Source organism: Artibeus jamaicensis, unplaced genomic scaffold, assembly GCF_021234435.1.
Source record: "Artibeus jamaicensis isolate MK-2021 breed Jamaican fruit bat unplaced genomic scaffold, CSHL_Jam_final contig_374, whole genome shotgun sequence".
NCBI classification, from domain to species: domain Eukaryota; kingdom Metazoa; phylum Chordata; class Mammalia; order Chiroptera; family Phyllostomidae; genus Artibeus; species Artibeus jamaicensis.
Window position 1 is genome coordinate 366111 of NW_026521808.1, and position 17434 is coordinate 383544.

The window sequence follows — 17434 nt, forward strand, 5'->3', positions numbered from 1 at the left end:
CCTTGTTCATATGTTCTTAGGTACTGCTGCTTTTATTCCAATGTAATAGCTTCCCTGGAGGAAAGTTTAAATGGTATATATATTTTAAATTTTGTACTCATTTACTCATCAGTGTATGAGAGTACACTGTTCCCACGTATCTCTATTACTATGTATTATCATTCTTTTTAAATTTGTGATAATCTGATGGGTGTATTGATATCTCATTGATACTTTAATTTGCCATTTCCCTGAATAATAGGTGAGTTTGAGATCTTTACATCTTTGGCTTTGTTCTGTGAATAACCTTGTTATATCCTTCTGATTTTTTTATTGGCTTATATATCAAACACTGAATTCAATTCTGACAACGAGAGACCCAAAAAGTAGTGGGTTAAATAAATATAGATTTTATTTTTCTCAATAAGAAGCCAAGAATGAGGCCTTGTAGGGCTGGAATGACCTCCATAATTAATGACCTCCATACTGGGGACCTAGGCTCTTTGTAACCTTGCTGCTCTGCCATCCTTCAGGTGAGGCCTACACTCTCAAAGGTAATTCATGGTGATAATATGTCTGCTGGGATTCCAGGTAACAGACATAACTTCCACACAGGAAGAAGAAGAAGGGCATAAGACAAAAGATGCAAGCCAGCTTTAAGGAGTTTTCACAGAAGTCACATTCAATAATTTTCATTTACATATCATTATCCAAAAGTAATTCATGTGGTCATATCTAATGTAAATAGGAGCTTAGAAATGTTTTTATCATGGGTATGTTGCTACCCTTACCAAAAAACGCCCAGTTGAAACAAAGAGAAAAGGAAAGGAAAAAGAGAGGACATGATCTGGACTTTATTCTCAAATAACTGTGATTTGGACCTTATTCTCAAATAACTGTGGTTGTATGAACCTTATTTTCAAATAACTGGTGGTACTCTGGATGACTCGCTCAAGGGTTTGCCTTTTTTACCTACTTTGGAGTTTCCCCAGAGCTGAGGCAGCTTTCCTGGTAGTATTCATGGAAGGCATTTAATGGCAAATGTATTAGCTACTGCCAAATGGGGCAAAGAATAACAATTCAGGAAAGCAATAGACAAACTGAAAAGCCTGGGAAGAACAAGTCTAGGATACTTGTGAGATATTTAAGAAAATACAGGTTTAAAAAGCTTCATGTATTCTAGGGAATCTAGAAGTCCATGCATATGCCCAGGTCTAGACCTATGCTTAAAAAATACCTGAGAAGATCCTAACCTCTCACTTCTGGCTAAACTTCAGGCACTATGCAGCAGAAAGTGAAGGCAAAGGCAGAGTTTCAAATCCAATATTTGCCTCATGGAGGGTGCCAAAATATGAAGAGAGAAAGTGAGCAAGGAATTGAAAATCTATGTAAAAGAAAACTTCCCTAACCTGATGAAGGCAATAGACATAGAAGCCCAGGAAGCAGAGAGAGTCTCAAACAAGATGAACCCAAAGAGGCCTACAACAAGATACCTCATAATTAAAGTGTGAAACATTAAACACTAAGAGAAAATCTTAAAAGCAGCAAGAGAAAACCAGTTAGTTAGTGTTCAAGGGAGCTCCAATAAGACTGTCAGCTGATTTCTCAACAAAAACTTGGCAGGCCAGAGATTGGCATGAAATATTCAAAATGATGAAAAGCAAGGGCCTACATCCAAGATTACCCAGCAAAGCCATCATTTACAATTGAAGGACAGGTAACTAGCTTCCTAGACAAGAAAAATCTGAAGGAGTTCATCACCACCAAACCCATATTGCAAATATATTAAAGGGTCTTCTTTAAAGAGAAGAAAAAATATAAATATGAACAATAGTGATGATAAATTCATATTTACCAACAAGTACTTTAAATGTAAATGGATTAAATGCTCCAATCAAAAATCATATGGAGGCTGGATGGACAACAAAACAAAATCCTTACATAAGCTGTCTATAAGAGACTCACTTCACATCAAAAGACACATAGACTGAAAGTAAAGGATGGAAAAGATGTTTCAGGAAAATTGAAACAAAAAAACAAAAAATTTAGGCTAGCAATACTTATACAAAAAAATAGGCTTTAAAACAAAGACTATATGATAAGAAACAAGGCAAGACCCAGCAATTCTACTTCTGGATATTTATTCTAAGAAACCCAAAAGAGTAAATTGAAAAGACATACACAACTGTATCTTCATTGCAGCATTATTTATAATTGCCAAGGTATAGAAGCAACCTAAGTATTTATCAATAGATCAGTGGATAAGAAGTGGTGCATACATAGACCAATGGAACAGAACAGAGAGCCCAGAAATCAACCCAACTCTCTACAGTCAATTAATATTTGACAAAGGGGGCAGTAACATAAAATGGAGTAAAGATAGCCTCTTCAACAAATGGTGTTGGGAGAACTGGACAGCTATGTGCAAAAAAATGAAACTTGAGCACAGACCTACACCATACACCAAAATAAATTTAAGGTGGATAAAAGACTTAAATATAAGCTGTGACACCATTAAAGTCCTAGAGGAGAACATTGGCAAGAAAAGAAAATCTCAGATATTCCATGCAGCAACATTTTTACTGATATGTCCCCTAGAGCAAGGAATATAAAGGAAAGAATAAACAAATGGCATCTCATCAAAATAAAAAGCTTCTGCATAGCCAAAGAAAACAGTATTAAATTAAAAAGACAACCAACTGTATGGGAAAACATATTTGCCAATGATGCCTCAGACAAAGGTTTAATCCCCAAAATATACAAAGAACTTACACGACTCCACTCTAGGAAGACATCTAACCCAATTAAAAAATGCGAAAAGGACTTGAACAGACACTTCTCCAAGAAGAATATACAGAAGATCCAAAGACACATGAAGAGATGCTCAATATCACTAGCCATCAGAGAGATGCAAATTAAAACCACAATGAGATACCACTTTACACCAGTCAGGATGGCTATCATAAACAAAGCAACAAACAACAAATGTTGGAGAGGTTGTGGGGAAAAGGGGTCCTTAGTTTACTGTTGGTGGGATTGCAGACTCGTACAACCATTATGGAAAACAGTATGGAATTTTCTCAGAAAAATAAAAATTGACCTGCCTTTTGACCCAGAAATTCCACTGCTGGGATTATATCCCAAGAATCCTAAAATATCAATATGAAAGAACCTATGCACCACAATGTTCATAGCAGCACAATTTACAATAGCCAAGAGTTGGAAGTAACCTAGGTGCCCGTCAGTAAATGAACGGATCAAAAAATTGTGGTATATATACACAATGGAATTCTATGCAGCAGAGAGAAAAAAGGAGCTACTACCCTTCACAACAACATGGATGGAACTGGAAAGCATTATGCTGAGTGAAATAGGCCAGGCATTGAAAGACAAATACCATATGATCTCATCTTTAACAGGAAGCTAAACAACAACACAGAGAACATTTTTGACAGTTGACAGAGGGGAGGAGGATTGGTGTATGGGTGTAAAAGGTGAAGGTATAAAGAAGTACAAGTTGGTAGTTACAGAATACTCACAGGAATGTAAAGTACAGCATAAGGAATGTAGTCGATAACATTGTGATAATTCTGTACAGGGAGGGACCTCACCAAAAAACAAAATTCATTTATAAAAATTATGTATTTATTCTTATATGTTTAAACTTCAGTCACCTTCAAAGTACTCTTCATTTGAGGCAATACTCCCACAGAGACATTTTTTTCCACTGTTCAAAACAGTTTTTGGTATTGTCAATTTTTGATGCCGACTAGTGCTTCTGCCACTTTTTGTTACAGCTCTTCCTCATCACAAAATGTTTCCCTTTGAAGAATTTTTTTCATCCAAGGAAACAAAAAGCAGTTGCTCAAGGAGACATTGAGTGAACAGGGATGGTGGGGCATGGGGGTCATGCTGTTTTTTATACCAAAAACTACTGAACACTCAGCATGGTGTGGGCAAGGTGTGCTTGCAAGTCACCCATCATGTAATGGGCAAATACATTGAAAGAATCTTTACTTATAGCTGAAATCATACAGTATTTGTCTTTCACTGCCTGGCTTATTTCACTTAGCAGTCGGGGAGAAAAATGGAGGGGAAAATGAGGACAAATATAATTGAAAAAAATAAAATAAGATTAAAGTCATGACAGAAAAAATCTTCAAAAAATTCACTGAAGCCAAATATAGCCTCTCACAACAATGCCAGCTGATACACTGATATAGATGGGCTTCTAGAACACTCACTTAATGCAAGAAGCCTGTACTATGAGGAGCCAGCCCACCCTCCAGAAAATAATTTCATTTTGGGGGGATTCCCCCCTCTATGGTGTCAGATGGGTACTAGATTTATTGAGATTATCACTTAGTAAGTTATATAATGTCTAATTACTGAGTTGTACACATGAAACTAGTATTGTATGTAACTGTAACTAAAAAATAAAGGATTACTTTAAAATAATTTGACAAATATTTTATAAATATTTTCACAATCCCATCTCTTCTGTTAACTATCCCTCTGGTCTCTGTTTCTATTGGTATGTTTTTGTTTGATTGTTTGCTTTTTTTTTTTTTAGATTTCACATATAAGTGAAACCATACAGTATTTTGTTTTCTCTGTGTGACTTAATTCACTTAACATAATACCCTTTAGATTCACCCATGTTAACACAAATGGCAAAACACTAATTCAAAAAGATATACAGAGTGAGGCAAAAGTAGTTATACACTGTGAGTATGGGAAACACAGAGTTTATTCTTCTATTATTATTTAGTAATTATTGTATAGTTTCCTATATGAGCAACTGTAAACCTACTTTCGTTTCATTTTGCATGCACCCTATGTTCATTACAGTATTATTTACAGTAGTCAAGATATGGAACCAACCTAGATGCTCATAGATAGATGAATGGATGAAGATGTGATATATATACAATGAAATATTATGCAGAAATAAAAAGAATTAAATCTTGCCATTTGCAACAATATGGATGGATTGCCTTCTTTTTAAAAAATATTTTCTCCTGTTTATTGAGGTAATACTGGCTAATAACACTATATAAGTTTCAGACAAACAATTGTAAACCTATTTTCCCCCACCCTATATGTACCACATCTTTTTTATCCAGTCATCCATCAAATCCAACATAGGGGTACATATATCTTTATAAACAAGTGTTTTCAAATTATGGGGTTAGATACCCAGAAGAGGGATTGCTGGATTATATGATAATCTTATTCTTAATTTTTTTAATGAACTTCCATACTGTTTTCCATAGTGGCTACACCAATGTACATTCCCACCAGCAGTGAATGAAGGTTCCTTTTTCTCCACAACCTCTCCAACACTTGTTATTACATGTCTTATTAAAATAGTCATTCTAACAGTGTAAGGTAGTAATCTCATGGTTTTGATTTGTCTTTCCCCAAAACATTTCACCATTTAATATGATGCTTGATGAAAGGTTTTGATGGATGACTTTTATGAAGTTTACAAAATTAATGAAGTCATTTAATCATTCAACAAATATTTACTGAATACTTACTAAGTATTAGGTACTACTCAAGGCACTTGGGACACATTAGTGAATAAAAAGAGCAAAAACTATCTGGCCTAGTAGACCTTAAATTCTAGTTGGGGAAGACAATAAATAAGCAAGATAAAAAGCAGATATAAACTATTTTAGATGATGATAAATACTAAGAAAAAATAAGGCAAGGAAGGGAAGAAGACAAGAGAAAGGTTGCAATGTTAGATAGGGTGGCCAGAGAAAGGCCTCACATAAAATAAGCTATCAGAAGAAAAAGACCTGAAAGAAGAGAGGAAGCAGATCATGTATGTATTATAGAGGAAGGCACTCCATTTTAAGGGAACACCAAATGAAAGTGCCTTGAGGTAGGAGCTTGTTAGGCTTGTTTGAAAAACAGCAAAGTGGCCAGTGCTGAGTGAAGTATGTGAGTTAGAGAAAAGGAGGAGATGAGAACAGAAGGGTAAGGTGGAGTAAAATCACATTAGTCAATGTAGACCTCTGTGAGGACTTGGGCTCTGAATCTGAATGAAATGGGGACATTGCAGGATATTGAGTAGGGGAGACACATATGGCTTATATTTTAACATGATCGTTCTCAAAGCATGTGAAGAATAGTCTGGTAGTGAGGGAGACAAGCATCAGAATGGAGAAAATACTCATGAACTTGTTGCAGTAATATAGGCTTTGGACCCAAAAGGTGGCAGTGGAGGTGGTGAAAAGTGGACAGATTTGGGTACATTGGGAAAGATAAACTGGCTGGAGTTGCTGATAGATTAAAGGTGGAGATGGAGAGAAAGAGAGGATTCAAGAAAGATAACTATTGACATAGAAACTAAAAGCACAATTCTAAGGATCAATGAATCCAGGAGTTGGTTCTTTGAAAAGATAAACAAAATAGACAAACCTTTAAGTAGGCTCATCAAGAAAAGAAGGGAATGGACACAAATAAACACAATCAGAAATGAAAGAGGAGAGATTACAACTGATACCAGAGATATAGAAGGGATTGTAAGAAATTACTATGAAGAACTGTATGCCAAGAAATTTGAGAACCTAGGGGAAATGGACACATTTCAAGAAAAATATAATCTTCCAAAACTCAATGAAAAAGAAGCAGAAAACCTGAACAAACCTATAACAGCAAATGAAATTGAAGCAGTAATCAAAAAACTCCCAACACACAAAAGCCCTGGACCAGATGGTTTCACAGGAGAATTCTACAAAACATTTAAGGAAGAGCTGACCCCTATTCTTCACAGACTATTCCAAAAAATCCAAGAGGATGGAAAACTCCCAAACTCTTTTTATGAAGCCAGCATCATCCTAATTCCAAAACCAGATAGAGACACAACAAAGAAAGAAAATTTCAGGCCAATATCAGTGATGAACATAGACGCAAAAATCCTCAACAAAATATTGGCAAATCATATCCAACAATATATCAAAAAGATCATACACTATGACCAAGTGGGATTCATCCCAGGGATGCAAGGAGTTCAATATTCGCAAATCAGTAAATGCAATATATCACATAAACAAAAGCAAAGACAAAAACCACATCATCATATCAATAGACATGGAAAAAGCTTTTGATAAGGTACAACACCCATTTATGACAAAAACACTCAGCAAAATGGGAATAGAGGGAGCATTCTCAATAGAATAAAGGCCATATATGAAAGACCTACATCCAACATCATACTCAGTGGGCAAAAACTAAAAGCTTTTCCACTAAGATCAGGAACAAGACAAGGATGTCCACTTTCACCACTTCTATTCAATATAGTTTTGGAAGTTTTAGCCACAGCGATCAGGCAAGAAAAGGAAATAAAAGGCATCCAAATAGGAAAGGAGAAAACAAAACTGTCACTGTTTGCAGATGACATGATAGTGTACATGGAAAATCCTATAGACTCTACCCAAAAACTGCTCAAACTAATTAATGAATTTGGCAAAACAGCGGGTTACAAAGTCAATATCCAGAAATCAAAGGCATTTTTGTATACCAACAATGAATCAGCAGAAGCAGAAATCAAGAAAAAAATCCCATTTAATATAGCAAAAAGAAAAATAAAATATCTGGGAATAAACCTAACCAAGGAGGTAAAAGACCTGTATGCAGAAAACTACACAACACTGACGAAAGAAATCAAGGGAGACACAAACAAATGGAAACATATACTGTGTTCATGGATTGGAAGAATTAACATCATCAGAATGTCCATACTACCCAAAGCAATTTACAGATTCAATGCAATACCTATTAAAGTACCAATGGCATATTTTACAGACATAGAACAAATACTTCAAAAATGTATATGGAACCATAAACGACCCCGATTAGCAGCTGCAGTTTTGAGAAAGAAGAACAAAGTAGGAGGATCACAATACCTGATATCGACTGTATTACAAAGCCACTGTAATCAAAACAGCCTGGTGCTGGCATAAAAACAGCCACATAGACCAATGGAACAGAACAGAGAGCCCAGAAATCAACCCAACTCTCTACAGACAATTAATATTTGACAAAGGGGGCAGTAACATAAAATGTAGTAAAGATAGCCTCTTCAACAAATGGTGTTGGGAGAACTGGACAGCTACGTGCAAAAAAATGAAACTTGAGCACCAACTTACACCATACACCAAAATAAATTTAAGGTGGATAAAAGACTTAAATATAAGCTGTGACACCATTAAAGTCCTAGAGGAGAACACTGGCAAGAAAATCTCAGATATTCCATGCAGCAACATTTTTACTGATATGTCCCCTAGAGCAAGGAATATAAAGGAAAGAATAAACAAATGGCATCTCATCAAAATAAAAAGCTTCTGCATAGCCAAAGAAAACAGTATTAAATTAAAAAGACAACCAACTGTATGGGAAAACATATTTGCCAATGATACCTCAGACAAAGGTTTAATCTCCAATATATACAAAGAACTTACACGACTCCACTCTAGGAAGACATCTAACCCAATTAAAAAATGCGAAAAGGACTTGAACAGACACTTCTCCAAAGAGGACATACAGAATATCCAGAGACACATGAAGAGGTGCTCAATATCGTCAGCTATCAGAGAGATGCAAATTAAAACCACAATGAGATACCACTTTACACCAGTCAGGATGGCTATCATAAACAAAGCAACAAACAACAAATGTTGGAGAGGTTGTGGGGAAAAGGGAACCCTAGTTCACTGTTGGTGGGATTGTAGACTGGTACAACCATTATGGAAAACAGTATGGAATTTTTCTCAGAAAACTAATAATGGACCTGCCTTTTGACCCAGCAATTCCGCTGCTAGGATTATATCCTAAGAACCCTAAAACACCAATCTCAAAGAACCTATGCACCACAATGTTCATAGCAGCACAATTTACAATAGCCAAGAGTTGGAAGCAACCTAGGTGCCCATCAGTAAATGAACGGATCAAAAAATTGTGGTACATATACACAATGGAATTCTATACAGCAGAGAGAAAGAAGGAGCTACCACCCTTCACAACAACATGAATGGAACTGGAAAGCATTATGCTGAGTGAAATAGGCCAGGTGTTGAAAGACAAATACCATATGATCTCACCTTTAACAGGAAGCTAAACAACAAAACAAACAAGCAAGCAAAATAAAAACAAAGAGACTGAATTAGAAAAGAAGGGGACAGCCACCAGAGGGGAGAGGGGAGAGGGGAGGGAATGTAAGGGGAGAAAGGGGAGGGATTTAGAGGAACACCTGTAAAGGACACAGGGACAATAACTAAGGGGGGTGGAAATGGGAGGGAGGTGAGGAGCACAGGGTGGGATGGGCTGGGATGGGAGAAATAGACAGAAAACTGTACTTGAAAAATAATTAAATAAAATTTTTAAAAAAGAAAAAATAAAGGATAACTAATGATGAGAAAAAAATAAAATATTACTTTCTATTCAAAAAAAGAGAAAGATAACTGGCTTGACCATTTCTAGTTGCTAGTGAGGTGTTTTATGATTAGTAACTGATTTTCATTGAATATATTTTTTTGCATCTATTCATGATTATATCGTTTTCCTTATTTAATTTATTAATATAATAAAAAGTATTAAATTATAGTTTTTAATTTTTATAAGTTTTATTTATTTATTTTTAGGCAGAGGGGAAGGGAGGCAGAAAGAGAGAGAGAGAAACATCAATGTGTGGTTGCCTCTTGTACATCCCTACTGGGGACTTGGCCCACAACCTAGGCATGTGCCCTGACTGTGTACATGGAACGAACGACTCTTTGGTTCACAGGTCAGCATTCGATTTACTGAGCCACTCTAGCCAGGACTAAATTATTTTATTTAATGATGCTAAATGAACTTTGTATTACTTAGAAAAGGACATCTTGGCTGTTTATCCATCATTTCCATTCTTATTCCTTCATTTGTTTTGTAAGTTATAATTTGAAGCTATATTTTTTCCTACTACTTATCTTCAAAAATGTATTACCACATCTTATCCCAGACTTTTAGGAGCAAGTATGGGGACCTAAGTACCATTGTAATCACTGTCTCTACAGGTAAATGAGCTTTGAATTCTAAACAGCAGCTTTCCCACTGAACTTAAGAAACTAAATTATTCTGAAATTAGGAAAATACATATTCCCAATGAGAGATTTCTCAGAACCTTTAGTTTCCAGCACAATTTTCCAAAACCTTCATTCTCAGTATGATACATGCTAGGACACCTGGTCTCTGTCTCCTTATGTGTGAATGACAATGCTGTGATGTTTCTTTTTAAGGTACCCTTGCTTGAGCCCCAAGAACAAGGAGTCCTTTAATGTGGGCTGTAACCTCTTTGCCAAGTTTTCTGCATACATAAAGAATACACAAAAGGAAGCAAATAAACGTAAGATGACTTTCTTTAAATCCCTGTCTTTCTCACTTGCTCACTCTCACATTCTCACTCAGGTAAAATAGGATTTCCTGAATACCATATTTTGCCATGTATAATGTGCACTTTTTTGCACAAATGTTATAGGGAAAAATAAGAATGCACATTATACATGGGTAGTACCTGAAATGCCTTGTATTTGTTCTTATGTTTAGTAATTATTTGTTGCATAAAGTTTCTTGTACCATAATATGTTCAAAAATAAATGTTAAAATTCCATTATAATATAAAAAAACAAGTTTGTAAATATAAATAAATAAAAGTTTAATCTAAAATTAAGATGAAAGATTTTTTTTCCTGACAGTTTGGGCCAAAAACATGGGTATGCATTATACACAACAAAATATGGTATGCAGAATATGTTGCGGAATATCCTTCCTCTCCTTCTCCGCTCTCTTTTCTGAACTTCCTTTGCATGAAGTTGTATTAGGTTTAGAACTTGAGATTCAATATAAAAATTACCAATTCAGCTCAATTATAGCACTGGCAGGCCAGGTGTAAACTAACTGCCGGACTGGATTTGTTAGATGCCCCCTCCCAACTTTTCCAGTCCTGCGTGCCTTTAAGGTTTCTTAAACCATAGCACCTACAATTTCCCACAAACATTCTTGAAGTTTACTAAACTCAGGGTCATGACAACTATTAGGCTCTGATTCCACTTTGTGACTCTTCTGTGTTGAGTGATAACATATTTTTTTAACTTGCCTGCCAATGCATCTCCTCAAGAAAAGTCCAAAAATATTTCCACTCATCATTTGCTTAAACATCTGACTCTGTCTTATCAGCAGGTAGTTGACTATTTAGACTTTTATTAGCCGGTGTAGGAATGTGTATAGAGATGTCTAATTGTGTGAAAAGTGTATTGAGAATGTATTTAATTATGAACATAATACATTTATAAGTAACCCTATCACTTCATTGTCTCAGATTTTGAAAAATCACTCCTCAGAGAATTTAAGCGTCTGGACAACTACTTAAACACCCCAATTCTGGATGAAATTGATCCAGACAGTGCTGAGGAACTCACAATTTCCAGAAGATTGTTCTTGGATGGGGATCAGCTGACACTGGCTGACTGCAGCTTGTTACCCAAGCTGAACATTATTAAAGTAAGTCTTTATAGGGTAGCCTGAATGGTGTGGGCTGGGCTTGGGAGGTGCCAGCATGAATCATGGTGACCATTCTGTGTGAGGTTGTTATACAACTGCTTTCTCATCATCATTATGCATAGTGTATATCTCCTTTCTCTCCTCAGAGGAGAAATCTATGATCTCCTCTGGGAAGCATAAAAACTTCTTGTTTCTTTTTTCCTATATCAGGTAACCAGTTTTCACTGTCTTGTCTATAAAACAGGAATAATATTACCCATTTCAAAGAACTGTTGAAAAAAATAAATAAATTAGGACATATAAAATGCTTAAAACAGTGGATAAATATTGTGGGTTATTAATATTATGATAATGTAATCATGAACAAATTTTTATTGAACAGAATTTATTCTATTTCAGATCCTATGCCACATACAGAGAATACATCAAGAGATAAGACAAATTTGGGACCCTAAACACACTGTTTGTCTAACAGGGAGATACATGCTCTTTTTCTGTGCTTTGTTCTCCTGAACATTCACAATTAAATACAGCTTAATATAAATATGATTGCAAACATATAGCTTTCTCTACATTTGTACACAAAACATTAAAGTAGTAATTCCAAGATTCTTTATGTTTTTTTGTAGTACTTTTTATGTAGATAACATATACACAATGATCTTGACTTTTGAGATATGTTTCTACACTCTAGGCACGTTACTGATGCCTTTTACTACCGACTGCTTTTTCCAAAACCCTAGGTTGCTGCCAAGAAGTACCGTGACTTTGACATTCCAGCAGAATTCTCAGGAGTCTGGCGCTATCTCCACAATGCTTATGCCCGTGAAGAATTCACCCACACATGTCCTGAAGACAAAGAAATTGAAAATACCTATGCAAATGTGGCTAAACAGTAGTTAAGACAATAGAAAAAGCTCTCATATTAGAAAGATTTTTGGAAATAAGAATATGGAAAATACTGTCTTCTCTCTCCAACTCTCTTATGAAAAAGAAAACAAACTGTATCTTCTGTATCTGACCACTGTGTATTTTAAAGATCCTCATATTTTTGCTTAATTTTCTTATTTCCATGGCATAACCACTGCAACTATAGCCACTGAAATCTTAAATGATATAGAAACTACTAAGATCTTTTGCTATTTGATTTAATTCCTAGAATGCACCATGTGTAAGTTCAACAGATGGCTGAAGTTACAAAGGACACAAGTAGAGCCACAATTTCAAACTGCTGCTTAGAAAAAAATCCCATCAAGATCATTAAAACAATTTAAAATTTTGTTAGTTTAATATGTGTATGAGTTCATTTCTGATATGAATAATGAAATCAGAGAGTGAGCATATCAGAGAAGAAAATCTTGAAAGAATGATTTTTTTAAAAATCAGCTCTAGGAAGAGATCAAGACCAACCAGTCTTAGAATGGCATTCAGCGCTTAGAAATATGACTGCCTCTGTGTGGGGGGAGGGATAGGAGAGGGTCCAATGCCACTGCCTGGCTTCTGGAGGTTTACCCAGCTCTTTCCCTGTTTCCAGTCACTTCACTCACTTCTTATATGCAACTGGTGCCCTTCCAGCTGTTGCCCTCATGGTGAATCCCAGAGTGTGTGGGTTTGCATACATTCTAAGTATGTGTGGGCCATTTAAATAGAGTCTCCTGAACATCCAGCAGTTTCTTCCACTGCCCCAACCTCTACTGGTTTTTACAGCTAGAAGTTATGGGGATTTAACTTCCTGGCGCTGGAACACTGGGGTGTGTGATGTGGCCAAGGGTTGCAATTGCTCACCCCCAAAGTATCCCTCCTGATTTTTATGCACCATACATTAATAGGGGACTTCCTGTTCCACTGCCACCACCACTGCCACCTCTCAAAAAAGACCACACCAATACATATCATAATTAAAATGCCAAAGGCTAAAGATAAAGAGAGAATCTTAAAAGCAGCAAGAGAAAAGGAGAGAGTTACCTACAAGGGAGTTCCCATAAGACTATCAGGTGGTTTCTCAAAAGAAACCTTGCAGGCAAGAAGGGGCTGGAAAGAAGTATTCCAAGTCATGAAAGGCAAGGACCTACATCCAAGATTGCTCTACCTAGCAAAGTTCTCATTTAGAATGGAAGGGCAGATAAAGTGCTTCCCAGACAAGGTAAAGCTAAAAGAGTTCATCATCACCAAGCCATTATCACATGTAATGCTAAAGGGTCTTACTTAAGAAAAAGAAGTTCAAAACTATGAACATTAAAAGGGAAACAAATTCACAACTATCAGCAACTGAATCTAAAAAACAAACAACAACAAAAAAACAGAAGAAGTACAGAATCATAGAATAGAGATCATTCGGAGGGTTATCAGCTTGGTGGGGGAAGGGGTAGAGTAGGGAAAAGGTGCAGGGATTAAGAAATGCAAATTAGTAGGTGCAGAATAGACAGGGATATGTTAAGAACAGTATAGGAAATGGAGAAACCAAAAAACTTACACGCACGAACCATGGACATGAACTAAGGGAACAAGGAAGGAAGGTACCAGATGGATGGGAGGAAAGGGGGAAAAACTGGGACAACTGTAATATCATAAGCAATAAAATATATTTTTAAATATATAACTACCTCATAGTCAGGGATGAGAGTAAATCTTTCTGACTAGATTATATTGTTGTTAAATGAAGAAGCATTCATTATATAAAGCATAATGATTTTTAAAACATTGGAAGCAAATATATGGCAAAGTTGCAAAGTAAACTGACCTTTTATTCAATAGAAATAAAAGGCAAACTAAGAAATCTGACTTACCAAAGTCTTGTTGTTGTCTTTAAAAGGATAAGGCACACTGTCCCAAGAGGATAATCACACAGCTTTCTATGGAATTGAAAATGTTCCATTATTATATGTACTCAAGTTTACATGTTAAAATACAATCAAATCCCTCAGCTCTGGAAACAAAATCAGAACTTAACTCTTGGTCCTTCAAAGGAGAAACAAAGTTTAGTCTCAAAAAAGTAAGGTACAGTTTTATTATCAGCTTTTGGGGAAGGGTAAAGTTTAGGTAGAATTTAAGTGAGACAATGTTTGATAAGTTTAAAGAAAAGTAAGGCAGTGAATAAAATGTAAACGGTCTTGGGCATAGGAAGGGCTCATATCCTTGGAAACTACAGAGTCAACGTAAATGTATAATGCAGTATCTGCTCCTTGCTGTAAAACCCGTGATCTGAGAAATTGCACCTGAACTAGATGGTAGGGTTGTGTCTTCTCTGAATAGCTCAGGTCATTCTGTTCTCACTGATATAATTTCAAAGAGTAATTTTTAAGGCCTATGATTTGTTAGTGAACTTTGACCTTGAAGCTGTATTTTATTGTCCATACCATAACTCTGATCTTTGCATTAAAATAATTTGTTTTATTAAATTTATTGGGGTGATATTGGTTAATAAGATTATATAGGTTTCAAGTGTACATTTCTTTGATGCAGGATCTGTATATTGCACTGGGAATTGAATCAGCGACCCTTTGGTTCTCAGGCCAGTGAGCCACACCAGCCATGGCTCAAATCATCTTTTGTCACCATATATTGGTCTCTCTTTACCTTTTACTATGCCCTATCCCCACTCCCTCTGGTAACCACTATACTATTGTCTATGTTTATGAGTTTCAGTTTTATATCCCACATATGAATGAAATCATATGGTTCTTAGCTTTTTCAGACATATTTTGCTCAGCATGACATTCTCAGAGTCCATCCATGTTGTCACAAATGGCAGTATTTCATCTTTTCTGATGGCTGAGTAGTATTCCATAGTATATATGTACCACATCTTCTTTATCCAGTCATCTATCAAAAGACATTTTGCTCGTTTCCATGTCTTGGCCACTATGAGTAGTGCTGCAATAAACATAGGGGTGTACATACCTTGTAAATAAAATAATTCATATAACTCAATGCCAAACAAACAATCCAATTTAAAAAATGAGCAGAGGACCTGAAGAGACATTACTGCCAAGAAGATATACAAATGGCCAACAGATCAGTGGACTTCTTAGGATATAATCCTAGTAGCTAGGATTATATCCTAAGAATCCTAAAACATCAATTTCAAAGAACCTATGCACCACAATGTTCATAGCAGCACAATTTACAATAGCCAAGAGTTGGAAGCAACCTAGGTGCCCATCAGTAAATGAATGGATCAAAAAATTGTGGTACATATGCACAATGGAATTCTATGCAGCAGAGAGAAAGAAGAAGCTACTACCCTTTGCAACAACATGGATGGAACTGGAAAGCATTATGCTGAGTGAAATAGGCCAGGTGTTGAAAGACAAATACCATATGATCTCACCTTTAACAGGAAGCTAAACAACAAAACAAACAAGCAAGCAGAAAAAAAAAATAAAGACGTTGAAATAGAGAACAAGGGGACAGTGACCAGAGGGGAGAGGGAAGGGAATTTAAGGGAGAAAAGGGGAGGGATTTGGAGGAACAAATAGGAAGGACACAGGGATGAGAACTAAGGGGGGTGGAAATGGGAGGGAGATGGGGAGCACGGGGCGGGGGGAGAGCTGGGATGGGAGAAATAAACAAAAAACTGTACTTGAAAAATAACTAAATAAAAAAAATTTTAAATGGCTAACAGATATATGAAAATATTCTCAATTTCACTATCTATTAGGGAAATGCAAATCAAAACTACAATGAGATAGCACCTCACATCTGTTAGAATGGCTATTACCAGCAAGACAAGTGATAACAAGTGTTGCAGAGGTTGTGGAGAAAAAGGAACCCTCTTTCAGTGCTGGTGGGAATGTACCCTGGTAGAGTCACTATGGAAAACAGTCAGGTGGTTCCTCAAAAAAATTAAAAAATAGAATTATCATATGACCCAGCAATCTCTCTTCAAGGTATCTACCTGAAAATTGGAAAGATATATGATTTTAATGAACAACGTCTCTTAAAAAAAACTTCTTACCCTGAAATTTATTAATAGAAGTTTTTATAGATTATACTATACTTAAAGTGTGTGTATGTCACCACAAAGCTCCAGCATATAGCAAGATGGGCAGCTGTGACAAGTGTTATCCATCTCCATAGGTACTGATACAGCTCAGAATTACCCTCATAGACAGAGGATTATTATCTCTTTAGATACCTCAATATAATTCAGTTCAATAACCTCTTGACTACATACTGTTATTAATTATTTAGTTTTTTTAATCCTAACAACAACTCTATGAAGTATGTGGAAACACAATTCAGCCTCATGCCAAAATAACAGTCCTTGTTTTCACAAAACACATAGTTCAATAATGGAGACAGGCACTTAGACATGCAGTTAGAATGCTTGTGTGTTATGAAAAGAGTAAGCACAAGGTTATATAAGAGAAGTAAATCCTTTTTTAAAAAATTATTTTATTGTTGTTCAAGTATAGTTGTCTGCATTTACCCCACACCACTCCCCACACCCCAGCCATCCCCACTTTCCTCCCCTGATTCCACTCCCGTTGGTTTTGTCCATGTGCCCTTTATAGTTGTTTCTGAAAACCCTTCCCCGCTTTCTCCCCTTCATCCCCCCGCACCTCCCCTTTGGTTACTATCAGTTTGTTTTTCATTTCAATGTCTCTGGTTGTATTTTGCTTGCTTGTTTGTTTTGTTGATTAGTTACCACTTATGGGTGAGATCATTTGGTATTTGTCTTTCACTGCCTGGCTTATTTCACTTAGCATAATGCTCTCCAGATCCATCCATGCTGCTGCAAAGGGTAGGAGCTCCTTCTTTCTGCTGTGTAGTATTCCACTGTGTAAATGTACCATAGTTTTTTTGATCCATTCATTTACTGATGGGCATGTAGGTTGCTTACAGCACTTGGCTATTCCTTATGTGTTTCCTTAGCCTTACCTCAAAAAAGTTCCTCTTGGTCATA

The 17434-nt window shown here is 36.2% G+C and overlaps 1 protein-coding gene across 1 annotated transcript in view; it reads left to right on the forward strand.

Moving 5' to 3' along the window:
• Nucleotides 1–12816, forward strand: part of CLIC2 (chloride intracellular channel 2) — a 31364-nt gene extending 18548 nt beyond the window's left edge. The window contains exons 4-6 of the mRNA XM_037153759.2: nt 10266–10372; nt 11345–11526; nt 12270–12816. Coding sequence (XP_037009654.2) covers nt 10266–10372; nt 11345–11526; nt 12270–12425 — 445 coding nt within the window. The 3' untranslated portion in view covers nt 12426–12816. The remainder of the gene's footprint in view (nt 1–10265; nt 10373–11344; nt 11527–12269) is intronic.
• The last annotated feature ends 4618 nt before the right edge of the window (nt 12817–17434 follow it).